Source organism: Zootoca vivipara, chromosome 2 (assembly GCF_965207765.1).
Source record: "Zootoca vivipara chromosome 2, rZooViv2.hap1.1, whole genome shotgun sequence".
NCBI lineage: Eukaryota > Metazoa > Chordata > Lepidosauria > Squamata > Lacertidae > Zootoca > Zootoca vivipara.
This window is the reverse complement of record NC_142584.1, coordinates 118,591,753-118,605,003: the sequence shown is the minus strand read 5'-3', so window position 1 is coordinate 118,605,003 and position 13,251 is coordinate 118,591,753. Positions and strand designations below refer to the sequence as shown.

Sequence of the window (13,251 nt, the reverse complement as noted above, 5' to 3'; positions counted from 1 at the left end):
GTACCGCTCTGGCGGGAAGGTAAACGGCGTTTCCGTGTGCTGCTCTGGTTCGCCAGAAGCTGCTTAGTCATGCTGGCCACATGACCTGGAAGTTGTACGTCGGCTACCTTGGCCAACAGAGCGAGATGAGCGCGCAACCCCAGAGTCGGTCACGACTGGACCTAATGGTCAGGGGTCCCTCTACCTTTACCTTACCTGTGGAGATGGTAGTATTGAGTCAGTAGCTCATGTGCTTCTGGCTTGCACTTTTATAAAGATTGAGGAGTGAGCTTATTACCCCTCTATTATCGTCCATGCCAGGTCGCTCAACCATTGCTGCTGTGTCCTTTCTTTTAGCAGATCAAGATGATCAAGTGACAGCAAAACTTGCAAGGATTTTAGCAGGAGCAATTAGAATTAAGATCTATTATTTAATTATTGATGTAAACCCCCAAAATGTATTTTCTATAGTTAAGCTTTTACCTCTATCTTCAGTACATTTTATCTTATTTTATTGCTATGGCTAGTGGCTGATGCAAATAAAGAGTCTTCTTCTGAGATAGAACTATTAATCGTACCTGCGAAGGGGATTGTCTGTGCGCATGTATGTCTCCTGTCATACTTCTCCCATTTTCATTTTTACCGGTCTGCCTACTGGTCCATTGTTAAGCCACACACAGTTCTTGTCATCCGAGTCTGTCATTGTCCCCCCCCCCCCCGGATTTCACTTCTCTTTGCAATCGAAACAAATCCTCATGGGAGAGTGTGGCAAAAACCTTCATCTGAGCAGCAATTTTGTAAGTCCCACTGCTTCTTTGCCACAAAATTTGTCTCAAATGCTGCACAGCGTTTGCAACAGAGGATGGTGACTATCATGCAGAAAGCCTCCACAGATACACAAGGACCTTTTGTGTGGTGGCCCTTCCATTACCTATTAGTCAGGTACTACTGTCTCTATTGGGACATGGGTGGCGCTTTGGGTTAAACCACAGGGCCTAGGGCTTGTTTCCGTGCGCTGCTCTGGTTCACCAGAAGCGGCTTAGGTCATGCTGGCCACATGACCCGGAAGCTGTACGCCGGCTCCCTTGGCCAGCAAAGCGAGATGAGCGCTGCAACCCCAGAGTCGTCCGCGACTGGACCTAAAGGTCAGGGGTCCCTTTACCTTTACTGTCTCTGATACAGTCTTCACGGCATCTACCAAACACTTTCCAATGTAAACAAACCTTTTAAATTGCAGCTTTTTATTCCCAGCCTGCCCCTGTATGGCAACCGTTAAAACTCTTTTTTTAATATATATTTATTTATTTTATTTACATATCGCCTTTCTCCCAATGCAGGACCCAAGGCGTCTCACAGCGGAAATTGAAACAGATACAACAAAAAGCACACTATATGGATATTTAAAAGCAATTCAGTAAGTGACCCTATTAAAAACAGCGATGAAAACCATTTAAAAGCATTGCTTTCCCCCCAAAGGTCTGTTTCTTCTTAAAATATGGAATTGGTTTTAATCGTTTTATCTATAACGTTTTTACACTTCTCATGTGTAATTATTTCATGTAATTATTGTTGTAATTATTGTTTTGTTGTTATTTTCTGTAAGCCTGCCAGGGAGCTTATGGTAAAAGGTGGGTAATAAATCTAACGAATAAACAAATGAAACAAAGCCCCTCCCCCAACCTTGCAGAAGAAACCCCGTTATGTCCAAGAGGAGCTTTTGCCACGCTCCAGGAATTTACATCATTTGTCCTTTGCAGGCTCTTTGATATGAAGCTCTTTTCATATTCTAGGCAATTTCAATCCCGACGTGAAATCCAGATGTGGATTCTTTCATGGGAAGGAAGGTTGCAACTCCCAAGACTTTTTCCACACTCCGTGCACTGAAAACGGCTTCTCCCCTGTGTGCCTTCTTTGAAGTACTGTAAGGCAGTCATTTACAGTACAACTTGCACTGAAGCTTTTCCCCACACATTTAAACCATTTAAAAGGGTTTCACCCCTTTGTGAGTTCTTTGATGTACATTAAGGGCGGTGGTGCAGCTGAAGATATTCTTGGGGTTGGTTCAGAGGATGCAGCCAACTTCAAGGTGTTGGTACTAACATATAAGACCCTATACAATTCGGGACCAGGTGACTCAAGAGACCACCTTATCCCTTACACACCCAGCAGATTGCTGTGGTCTGCAGGAGTTTCTCCTGTTGAGTCCCAAAAATCCCAGAAGTTTGTTGTTGTTTTTTTGGTGGTTTTAACTGTTTGCCATTATCTTATGTGTAAATTGCCTTGAGACGGTGGTTTAGAAAGCGATTAATAAATCAACAGTGGCGGTAGTAATAATAATACTAAGAAGAAGAAGAAAAAGTGTAATTAAATGCTTTCTCCCCTGCGTGGATTCTTAGATGGCCAGTAAGGCCACCACTCTGGCCGAAGCTTTTTCACTCTCCATGCATTTAAATGGTTTCTCTCCCGTGTGGGTTCTTTGATGTACTGTAAGGCTGCTGCGCACACTGAAGCTCTTCCCACACTCCATGCACTTGAACGGCTTCTCCCCAGTGTGGGTTCTTCGATGTTTAGTAAGGTGATGACTCCGCCTGAAGTTCTTCCCACATTCCAGGCATTTGAACGGTTTCTCCCCTGTGTGAGTTCTTTGATGAGAGGCAAGGTTACCGCACTGGCTAAAACACATCCCGCACTCCATACACTTGAAGGGCTTCTCCCCTGTGTGAGTTCTCCGATGAGCAGTAAGGTTGCCGCTTTGACTGAAGGTCTTCCCGCATTCCATGCATTTAAAGGGCTTCTTGCCGGTGTGTGTCCTTTCGTGCAAAGCAAGGCTGCTGCTCACTCTAAATCCCTTTCCACATTGCATGCATTTAAAGGATTTATCCCCACTGTGCGTTCTTTGATGTAAACCCTGAGAAGAAGAGGGTTTCTTCATCCCGTGCTTTGTCAGGTTTCTTTCAGGCGTTTTTGGCCCCTCGCTTTCCCCACACATCTCTTTTTCTGCTTCGCACTTGACAGTTGCTGCCATCTGTTGTTCCCTGTAAATTTCATTGGCCTGCCCGGCATCTGCTGGGGGTGGGAAGGGGAAGGGGAAACACATTTGAAAAGCAAAGGATCTCATCATTGACCAAGTCCAATTAGATGTTTCTTGGATTTTTGCATCTCTACAATTTCCCCTCTTTTCCCCTGCTGAAATCAAGGCTGCTTTCCGTATATGTTACAGTCTCAGACAGCCACCTCAGTTCCTTTCCGATCCATAGATCACTTGATGTCACTAATCTGCCTGCCCTCGACCCCTTCTGCCCTGCAGGAGTGGTATACCGATACTCGGGTTTTTGTGTAGTCCAGCAAGGCCAAATTTCAAACCCTCATAACTCAAAAATGGGATGAGATAAAAAAAAATTAAGATTTAAACTTAGTTTTGATCGTTCAACAACTGTACAAAATATTAAGAAAACTGGATGACATGGGGTAACAAAATTGGATCACTTGATATTCATATAAAACATCTGAGCGGTTTACAATTGTACATAAAACCGGGCAATTAAAAAGAAATAAAGAAGTTAGAAACAGGCATCAATTAACCATTTTGCGAAGATGTATTCTCAATCACTCGCCTAGGCCTGGTGGAATAGAAAAGTTTTCAGCAGCCATTTAAAAGCTGAAACAGAAGGCACCTGCTGAATCTCTATTGGCAGAGTATCCCACAATGAAGGCTCAGTTTCTTTTCGTTGTCATGTGACCCTCGCCAATTTGAGGAACGGCTAATGACACTTCTGCTGATGATCTCAGAGAATGAGGCGAGATACAAGGATTCAAGCGGTCCCTGAGGTAACCGGGACTTAAGTTGTTTTGGGCTTTGTAAAATAATACAAGGACCTTGAACCTGGCAGCCACTGCAGATGTTTTAACCATGGTGCCACATGTTCTTGGCCACATGCCTCCATCAACAGTCTGCCTGCCTCTTTTTGCACCAGCCAGAGCTTCTAAACCAGGGGTAGGTAACCTAAGGCCCGTGGGCCGGATGCGGCCCAATCGCCTTCTCAATCCGGCCCACGGACGGTCCAGGAATCAGCGTGTTTTTACATGAGTAGAATGTGTCCTTTTATTAAAAATGCATCTCTGGGTTATTTGCGGGGCCTGCCTGGTGTTTTTACTTGAGTAGAATACTGTATGTCCTTTTATTTAAAATGCATCTCTGGGTTATTTGTGTGGCATAGGAATTCGTTCTTTTTTTTTCTTCAAAATATAGTCCGGCCCCCTACAAGGTCTGAGGGACAGTGGACTGGCTCACGGCTGGAAAAGGTTGCTGACCCCTGTTCTAAACCAGTCTCAAAGCAAGCCCCATATAGGGCACATTGCAGTAATTCAGGCTTGAGGCTATCTAAGCACAGACCACAGTGGTCAGGCTACCCCTGTCCAAGAATGGCTCTAGCTGGCAAACCTGAGGGATCTGGTAAAAGGCACTCCTAGCCACAAAGGGCACTTGATCCTCTAGTGACAGAAATGCAATAAGAAGAGGGTTTGAGGGGAAATATAAAGTGCAGCAAGGCTGTGGAAGAGGCCATAGGGGGCACAGCTCACGGCTCCATGGTTCCTATAAATTTTGGCTGCAGTCAAAACAGCTGGCTGGATACAAATAAAGGAACACAGGAAGCTGACATGCATGGTCCAGGGAACTCAGTACTGGCTACCCTGACTGGCAGCTGCTCTGAAGGGTTTCAGACAAACACCCTTCCCAGCTCTACTTGAAGATTATAGGGATTAATCCTAGGAACATCTTCATGCAAATCAAGTGCTTTACCATTGAGCTATGGCCTTGCCCCCAGGGCAAGGATGGTCCAAGTCGAACACTGTGCAGATTTACAATGTTGCTCTAAACCAGGCATAGGCAAACTCGGCCCTCCAGATGTTTTGGGACTACAACTCCCATGATCCCTAGCTAACAGGACCAGTGGTCAGGGATGATGGGAATTGTAGTCCCAAAACATCTGGAGGGCCAAGTTTGCCTATGCCTGCTCTAAACTATATGGGGAATTCCTCACCGGTTAACTAACAGCTGGCTTTGCATTTCACTGGCAACCTTTGAATTTAGCCACAGATATGGAATCACGGTTTTCTTCCCAAGGTATCTCCTGTTTTCAAAATCCGTACCTGCAGACCTCTCCCCTTCATTAGAGCCCCGTCCAAGTGGATCTCGTCCTTGCAGCCAGGAGATGAAGTGCGGCTTGGAAATTTCTTTAAAATAAACAGACAGGCTTGTTGGTCCATCCGACACTTCTCACAGGTGCTCCCTATACAGCCGCGGCGCTGTGGAAGCCAATCTAGCTAGTTTAATTTTGGGGATATCTCAGCAGATGGAGGGGAAAGTTCAGCCTGGGGACTATCCCTTCTCTTTTATCAAAAGAGCCCTGGCTGGATTAGACCAAAGGCCTATGGCCCAGCTTCCTCATCACCCCTCTGTAACTTTTGCTCCCTTGATTCCAAAGACAGCGTATAGCCATCATGGCACCCTGGGAGAAAGGATGGGATTGAAATTTAATAAATGAATGGTAGCCGCCATTGAGAACTTTGTTCTTAAACCCCTTTTAAAGCCATCCACTAGGAGAACACACAGCCTGATGGGACAATCGCTCCTGGATGATTATTACTCAGGAATGGAGAAAATGCTTCAATTCCCAGACCAAAAAAAGGGAATTGCACAGCTAAGTATCTACCTGCCGATGTCTCCCTGTTTTTTGGTTCCTGGATAAATGGATATTCTCCTCCTCCCCAACAGGAAGTGAAGTTTGGTTCTACCAAGGAAACAGACAAGACTAGTTAGTTCGATTCGCACTCAGCCATTCCAGATCGAGCCTTCTGAAGGTTAAGAAGAGTTATAATTCTTCACCACCTGAAGAGGGCTGTATAGTCCCAGCAGCACTGGTCAGGCACGGGCTGTCTCAAGACAGACGGATGCCAACAAAATCACACTAGGATTAAATCACAGAGTATTGTTATGTTAGCTAGGACCAATGGGGCATGAATCAATAGCACCACCAGTTTAGAGGGGTCACTCAAATTCTGCAAGGTGAGATGATAACCAAAAAAAGAGCACAGGGATGAATGGCACCAATAGTAAATTTGTACCTTCGCCATCAATGGGTCAAGAGGGAAAATGGTGCCCTTACCTAGAGAGGCCACCGTCTCATAACTCCTCTCCATGACTTCCCGCTGCAGAGCTCTTTGGCCGGGATCCATCATAGCCCATTCCCCCACCGTGAAGCACACAGCCACCTCCCTGAAGGTCGCCAGACCCTGGAGGAAGAGCAGAAAATGTACGACATTCGTCAACGTGCACAATTCTCCAGATTCAAATGGGGAATTGCTTATTCAAGAGCTTGGAAGAGGCTGCGGCTTATTAGAAACCTGCAGTTCCCCAAACCAAGAGCAGGCATGGCAACTGGACTCCCGGCAGATGGATGTAGATGGATGCATTTTACTGGTTAGTGGTGTGTGTGTGTGTGTGTGTGGAATTGACAAACACCTGGAAATGTAAGGAAAAAGAAGGCACCTTTTATCATATGTGGTGGAAGTGTAAGGTAATAAAAGAATTTTGGGAAATGATACATAAAGAGTTGAAAAAATGTTTAAAATAATTTTTTCTTAAAAACCCGAAGCCTTCCCTTTAGGTGCCAAAATCCCAAGGGAGCAGAAAAGACTATTTATGTATGCGACCACAGCTGCGTGGATGTTATTGGCCCAGAGATGGAAAGAAGATAAAGTTCCTACCAGAGAATAACGGAACAATCAGAAATCAGGAAGACCAAAATGTTAATAAGGAATGGGGAAAATTTATCTTAAAAACCATTGTAAACAGTTAAAACCGTTAGCAGGATTGGAATAACGCTCGTTTAGTGGTGAATTTTGGACACAATGGAGGGGTAAAAGATTTGGATTATTAAAAAATATGCAGGAGGAAAGGACTAACAATAGGATCCACAAAGGGGAGGAGGGAAGCCCAGGAGGTTCTTTGGAATCTTGTTTCTATGTTGTATATGTGACTGTAAAACTTCAGTCTGAAAAACCAAATAAATAAATCGACAAACAGCCTTCTCACAGCACACATTTAAAAATATGGAAGTTACTCCCCCAGGAGGCAGAGATGGCTACCAAGTTGGACATCTTTAAAAGAGGATTAGATAAATTCACGGAGGTTAAAGTAGATATTAGCCACGATGGCTATGCTCTGCCCCCATCATGGGAGGTAATAATAATAATAATTCATACCCCGCCCATCTGGCTGAGTCTCCCCAGCCACTCTGGGCAGCTCCCAATTTAATATTAAAACAATACAGCATTAAATGTAAGGTAGTAATGTTCTGAATAGCATTTGCTGGAAGCCGCAGGAGGGGAAAGGTGTCCCACAGGTATCTGGTTGGCCACTGTGAGAAGAGGATGCCGGACTAGAGGGGCCACTGGCCAGATCCACCAGGGATCCTGGAAACTTACAGGTTAGATATTTCAAAACTCTGAAGGTGGGACTCAAAAGAGAAGACATCTTCTTGTGCTTAAGACATGTCTTTTATAGGTTCAAAACTCTTTTAGATCCAGCCTCTATACTGCCAAGCTTTTAGGCTTTGTGATTATCATCATCATCATCATCATCATTAATTGAATTTATATACCACCCTATACCTGGGGGTCTCAGGGCAGCTCAAAGAATAAAATCCATATCTATGAAGTCATGTAAACCCTCATTTCTCATGATCTCAGCTAAGTCCATGTCTCCTAGGTCCTACTCCTGGTCTGAAACTAATTCTCTGACACCTGAATTTAAATTTTAACCTATTTTACCTTATCCATCCCAGGAGGGAGATTTGTTCCGAACCAGACCCACCACAGCTCCTCTTGACTCCCCCCCCCGGCACCTGTTTGAAAACCACCTTTTTATTTTAAGTGCCAGCTGTCTGGTTCCATCCCGGTTCAAGTGGATAGTGCATATTTTTATGAAAACTGCTTAGAGGCTTTTACACAGCAATTCTGTTTAATACAATAAAATGGAATTGTTTTACCCAGGCCTGTGGTCTGACCCCCTCCCTCCACCAGCACCTTTTCCTTCACAACAAGTCTGTAACTGGGCCCAGATCACCGACTGAGATCCATTCCCCAGCAGAGATTTGGACCCAAGTCCCTTGGGAGACACACGTTTAAGAGGCCCTCCTGTAAACATGGATATGCCCAAAGGAGAGCCTGGCAGCTCAGCACCCCTCTGCCTGGGCCAATCCTGCAAGAATAAGCCAAGATTCCCCACCCCAAACAAATATCATAGTTGACACCTAGAAAAAAACGCCCCTTCCCTTCACCAAATCCAGCTGAGGAGGCATTTCATGGATCACAGAATCACACAGTTGCAAGTGAAACCAAGGGTCATCCAGCCCAACCCCCTGCGATGCAAGAATCCCAGCTAAATAATCCCTGGCAGACAGCTATCCAACCTCTGTTTAAAAACCTCTAGTGTGGCAGAGCCCACAACCTCTGGAGGGAGGTTTGATGTTGGAGGCAGCAGAGGTTGTTTTCTGCTGCTCCAGAGAAGCGGACACGGAGCAATGGAGTCAAACTACAAGAAAGAAGATCCCACCTAAACATTAGGAAGAACTTCCTGATAGTAAGAGCTGTTCGGCAGTGGAATTTGCTGCCAAGGAGTGTGGTGGAGTCTCCTTCTTTGGAGGTCTTTTTAAGCAGAGGCTTGACAGGCATATGTCAAGAATGCTTGGATGGTGTTTCCTGATTGGCAGGGGGTTGGACTGGATGGCCCTTGTGGTCTCTTCCAACTCTATGATTCTATGAAATCCCCTCCGGCCCAGGCAGAGGGAAACGGTCCGTGCATTTTTTCAGCGGGGGAGGGGGGCGGAGGAACCCGGAAGGCACCTCCCGCCACCCTCTCCTCCTCTCTTTGGGGTGCAAACAAAACCAGCACTGCCCTTCCCGGCAGCCTGCAACCTGCCCACCTCCTGAAAGGCTGTTTCCTAGGAAAACAGGAAGCTGCTTTATGGACCGCGGGTCCATTTCGCTCAGTGCTGTCAGCAGCAGCCCCGGGTTTCAGGAAGGGAGTCTCCCCCACCCCCGGGATGGAAGTGGGGGCCTCCTGAAAGCAAAAGTCTTGGCTCCCCAACCTCCCCTCTTCCTTACCCTTTGAGGAATCTGGCGCCGCCGACTTCCTCCCCCCGCTGCCTATCCTATCCTAACCTCCCCCGCCTTTTTAGCAACCTCCTTCCTCTCCCTAGGAGCCCATAGGCGTCTGCCTCTTGCAGCTCGCAAAACCAGCACAGCAACACACACGCACTATGCACAACCCCACCCACCGCAAAGCTGCTTCCTCTGCACCAAGAGCTTCCCCGCCCCCCCCCGCCCCGCAAAATAATAATGATAATAAAAATAAAATAGCCCCAGCTGCACGTTCCCTTGTTTGGACCTGCAAGGGAGAAGCTTGCAAAGGCGCTTTTTTGCAACGGGATCAATGCCGCGGATCCGGCCTGGCTGCCTGCGGATTCCCGGCGAGGAGGAAGCGGGCAGGGCGGATCTCTTCCTCTCCTCGACGCCCCCGCACCCAAAAGCAAATCCCCACCCGCAGCAAGATATCCCCCCCTCTAAGATTTTGCACCTCTTTGTCCTCCCGACTCTCCAGGACTATTTCTCTTCCCGGAATATGCAAGGGAAATGGGGGTGTCCTCTTCCCCCTTCGAGGCTGCTGCCTGTCCTCCTCCTTTTTTAATATAAAAAAATAATAATTTAAAAAAATTCCCAACTTCCTGCCTTTCTAGGAAGCACAGCTCGACTCGTTTTTACCATTGGGAGGACTGAGTGGCAGAAGGCGCCTCCCCCACCCCTCCCTTCCCTCTCCGCCCGCCCCCGCCAGTTCTTGCAAGGCAAGGGGGTGCCCAGAAGTTTCTTTCTCCGCACCCCATTGTTAAATGCATAGAATCACAGAACTGGGTTCCCTGGAGATCATCTGGTCCAACCCCCTGCAATGCAAAAAGATGCAGCTTTCTCATTTGGGGATCGAACCCTCGACTGTCAGCAGCACGCTCTAACCAATTGAGCTATCCAGCAGGCACCATCTGTGCTGCTGTTGTTTCTATATATATATTTTTTAAGTAATTCGATTTTGCAAATTGCAGTAAAGGACATCAAGAACAAGCCTTCCCAGATCTCTAGTGTGTCCTTGTTAAAGAATATGGTTGGAAAGAAGGGATCTGTAGCTCAGTGACACAGCGTCTGCCTTGCATGCAGAAAGTCTCAGGTTGAATTCTCAACAGCATCCCCAAGAAGGGCTGGGAAAGATCCCCCTGCCTAAAAGATCCCCCTGCCTAAAGTCCTGCTGAGTTGCTGCCAGTCAGGGCTCATCCAGACTTGCCCTTGCCCTGTGCCAAGGGTCCGAATGGTTTTCAGTTTGTCCTACGATTCCTAGGCATGGGTCCGAGTGGCTTTGCCCTTGCCCCTCCGCTTTCCCCAGGAAAACCTGCTCTTTAGTGGTAAATCTGATGGCAGAAAGCGAGGAGGAATTAAAGAACCTTTTAATGAGGGTGAAAGAGGAGAGCGCAAAATATGGTCTGAAGCTCAACATCAAAAAAACCAAGATCATGGCCACTGGTCCCATCACCTCCTGGCAAATAGAAGGGGAAGAAATGGAGGCAGTGAGAGATTTTACTTTCTTGGGCTCCTTGATCACTGCAGATGGTGACAGCAGTCACGAAATTAAAAGACGCCTGCTTCTTGGGAGAAAAGCAATGACAAACCTAGACAGCATCTTAAAAAGCAGAGACATCACCTTGCCGACAAAGGTCCGTATAGTTAAAGCTATGGTTTTCCCAGTAGTGATGTATGGAAGTGAGAGCTGGACCATAAAGAAGGCTGATCGCCGAAGAATTGATGCTTTTGAATTATGGTGCTGGAGGAGACTCTTGAGAGTCCCATGGACTGCAAGAAGATCAAACCTATCCATTCTTAAGGAAATCAGCCCTGAGTGCTCCCTGGAAGGACAGATCGTGAAGCTCAGGCTCCAATACTTTGGCCACCTCATGAGAAGAGAAGAATCCTTGGAAAAGACCCTGATGTTGGGAAAGATTGAGGGCACTAGGAGAAGGGGACGACAGAGGACAAGATGGTTGGACAGTGTTCTCGAAGCTACGAACATGAGTTTGACCAAATTGCGGGAGGCAGTGCAAGACAGGAGTGCCTGGCGTGCTATGGTCCATGGGGTCACGAAGAGTCGGACACGACTAAACGACTAAACAACAACATAGTGGTAAATCGGAACAAATATCAATCATGATTGACATCGGCTCCGATTCGGCAGTAAAGATTAGGTTTCCCCAGGGGGAAGGCTAGTCTGGAGATGAGTTCTTAGTGTAACCAGGGTTTCCCAAACTTGGGTCTCCAACTGTTTTTGGACAACAATTCCCACCATCCCTGACCACTGGTCCTGCTAGCTAGGGATAATGGGAGTTGTAGTTCAAAAAGCAGCAGAAGTGTAAAAATACTGAGCTAGATTGACCAAAGTTATAAGGCAGCTCCCTATGTTCGTTGAAATCAAATAAACAATAAATAAAACAACGATATAATATGGATCCTCGCAAAACCCAGCGTGGGTAGTTGGGGGGCTGCGAACTGAGCAGATGTGACGTGGCCCCTCGCTTTCCACATACTGTGCATTATTTTATTTTCTGCATGACAGTGAGAAGCAGAACATGCTAATACCAATTAGCAAATAAAGCCGCCACCCCCAACTTTTCCAGCCTCCAGCTATTGACCTGGCTCCAATCAAGAGGAAATTGATAAGACCTTTACGGAGGAGTTTTGGGCCAGTGAAAATAGAGAGAAGAGCTAAGGGGGTCTACTTTTGGGAACAATGCAGTTATTTATTTACATTTAAATTTGCGGCACACCCCTTCATCCGCAGGTCTTGGGGGCACTTCGCAGCGAGAAAATGCACAGCATAAACCACAAAACACAAGAACAAACCAATAACCCCACTCTCCACACACCATCGTATTTTAGAAACACAACCGAAGATCAAATCCCAAACGCTAGATATGTGTGTAAGTGGGAACATCCTTCTGAGCTACTCTTAGGGGCCTCTGGGAAGAGTGTGTGTGTGTGTGTGTGTGTGTGTGTGTGTGTGTGTGCAAATTTGCCCATATCTGACCAGTCTGGAATTTCCAGCTTTTCCTGTTCTGGGGAATCCCCTGTGCAAACACATTTTCCTGGGAAAACAGGGGCTCTGGCGGGGGATCCTAAGAGGCTCCTTGATCAACCCAATGGCCCATCTTGTCTAGCATCCTGTTCTCACAGCTGTCAAGCAGATGCCCCAATGGGAATCCCATGAGCAGGACATGCTATCTCTCTCCTCCTGTGGTTCCCAGCAACTGCAATCGGTCAGCATGAGTGTTATCACGGTTGGCAGCCATTGATAGGCCTCTCCTCCATGTATCTCTCCAATCCTCTTTTAAAGCCCACCAGGACGGGTGGCCTGGCCATTTTCACCTCCTGCGGAAGCGAGTTCCACAGTTAAACCAAGCACTGCGTGGAACAGTCCTTTTTTATATATATAATCTGTCCTCAATCTCCCAACATCCAGCTTCGTTGGAGGTCCGCGAATCATGGAATTGGAAGACACCCTACGGGTCATCTAGTCCAACCCCCTGCAACGCAGGAATCTTTTGCCCGACGCTTGACCCGCAGAGCTCTCTGGTGTTGTGAAGAAGAGGGCAGGGGAACTGTGCAACGCCTTGCACCCACTTTTCCCGCGCCACGATGCGTGATTCTGCAAACTTCCACCGTGTCGCCTCTCAACTCACCTTTCCTCTGAACGGAAAAGTCCCAAGCGCTGCAAACCTTTCTTCGCAGGGGAGTTCCGCGTCTGCAAAAGCTCGGCCTGCCCTCCGCGCAGCGGTTGGGGGGCGAGGGAGAGAGGGGTTTCTCCCCCCCCCCTTGCAGAAGGGAATAAGAGGGTGGGAATCCGGGAGATCCCACAAATTCTACACCCCCCTCCCAGCCCCTTCCCTCGGAGCAGAGGACCAAGCGGAGGAAAAGCTTGCAAAAGGAAGAGGAGGAGGAGGAGGAGAAGAAACCTTCAGGCTTGCACAGAGTGGGGGCTCAGCTCCTGCCACTCAGTCCTCCGGGGTGAGGGGTGGGGTGGGGTGGGCAAAGGAACCGAGTCCTGGTTCCTAGAGAGGCAGGAAGCTGTCATCAAAGTAAGGGAGGGTGGCATTCTCTCCATACCCCCCCCCCCGG

General features: G+C 47.3%; 1 protein-coding gene across 10 annotated transcripts; it reads right to left on the bottom strand.

Moving 5' to 3' along the window:
• Positions 1–1,260: 1,260 nt before the first annotated feature.
• On the bottom strand, positions 1,261–13,183 carry LOC118081355 (uncharacterized). 10 transcript variants are annotated; one of them, XM_088664216.1, is made up of 5 exons: positions 12,816–13,183; positions 6,147–6,273; positions 5,694–5,771; positions 5,131–5,214; positions 1,261–3,042 (listed from the first exon to the last, which is right to left on the bottom strand). In XM_088664216.1, the coding sequence occupies exons 2-5, from the start codon at positions 6,217–6,219 to the stop codon at positions 2,372–2,374; spliced, it is 906 nt and encodes a 301-aa protein (XP_088520342.1). In that variant the 5' UTR covers positions 6,220–6,273; positions 12,816–13,183; the 3' UTR covers positions 1,261–2,371. The 10 variants fall into 10 exon arrangements, with proteins under 10 accessions (XP_088520342.1, XP_060125340.2, XP_060125343.2 ...); XM_060269357.2 differs by having other exon boundaries at positions 1,261–3,045; positions 12,816–13,181; XM_060269360.2 differs by lacking the exon at positions 12,816–13,183 and adding an exon at positions 9,620–9,751.
• Between the last annotated feature and the right edge of the window lie 68 nt (positions 13,184–13,251).

Coding starts and splice junctions, on each gene's coding strand:
- LOC118081355 (XM_060269357.2), bottom strand. CDS start 6,219: ATGATGGATCCCGGCCAAAGAGCTCTGCAGCGGGAAGTCATGGAGAGG. Junction 5,772..6,146: donor TGAGACGGTGGCCTCTCTAG/GTAAGGGCACCA, acceptor TTTCCTTGGTAG/AACCAAACTTCACTTCCTGT. Junction 5,215..5,693: donor AAACAGGGAGACATCGGCAG/GTAGATACTTAG, acceptor TTTATTTTAAAG/AAATTTCCAAGCCGCACTTC.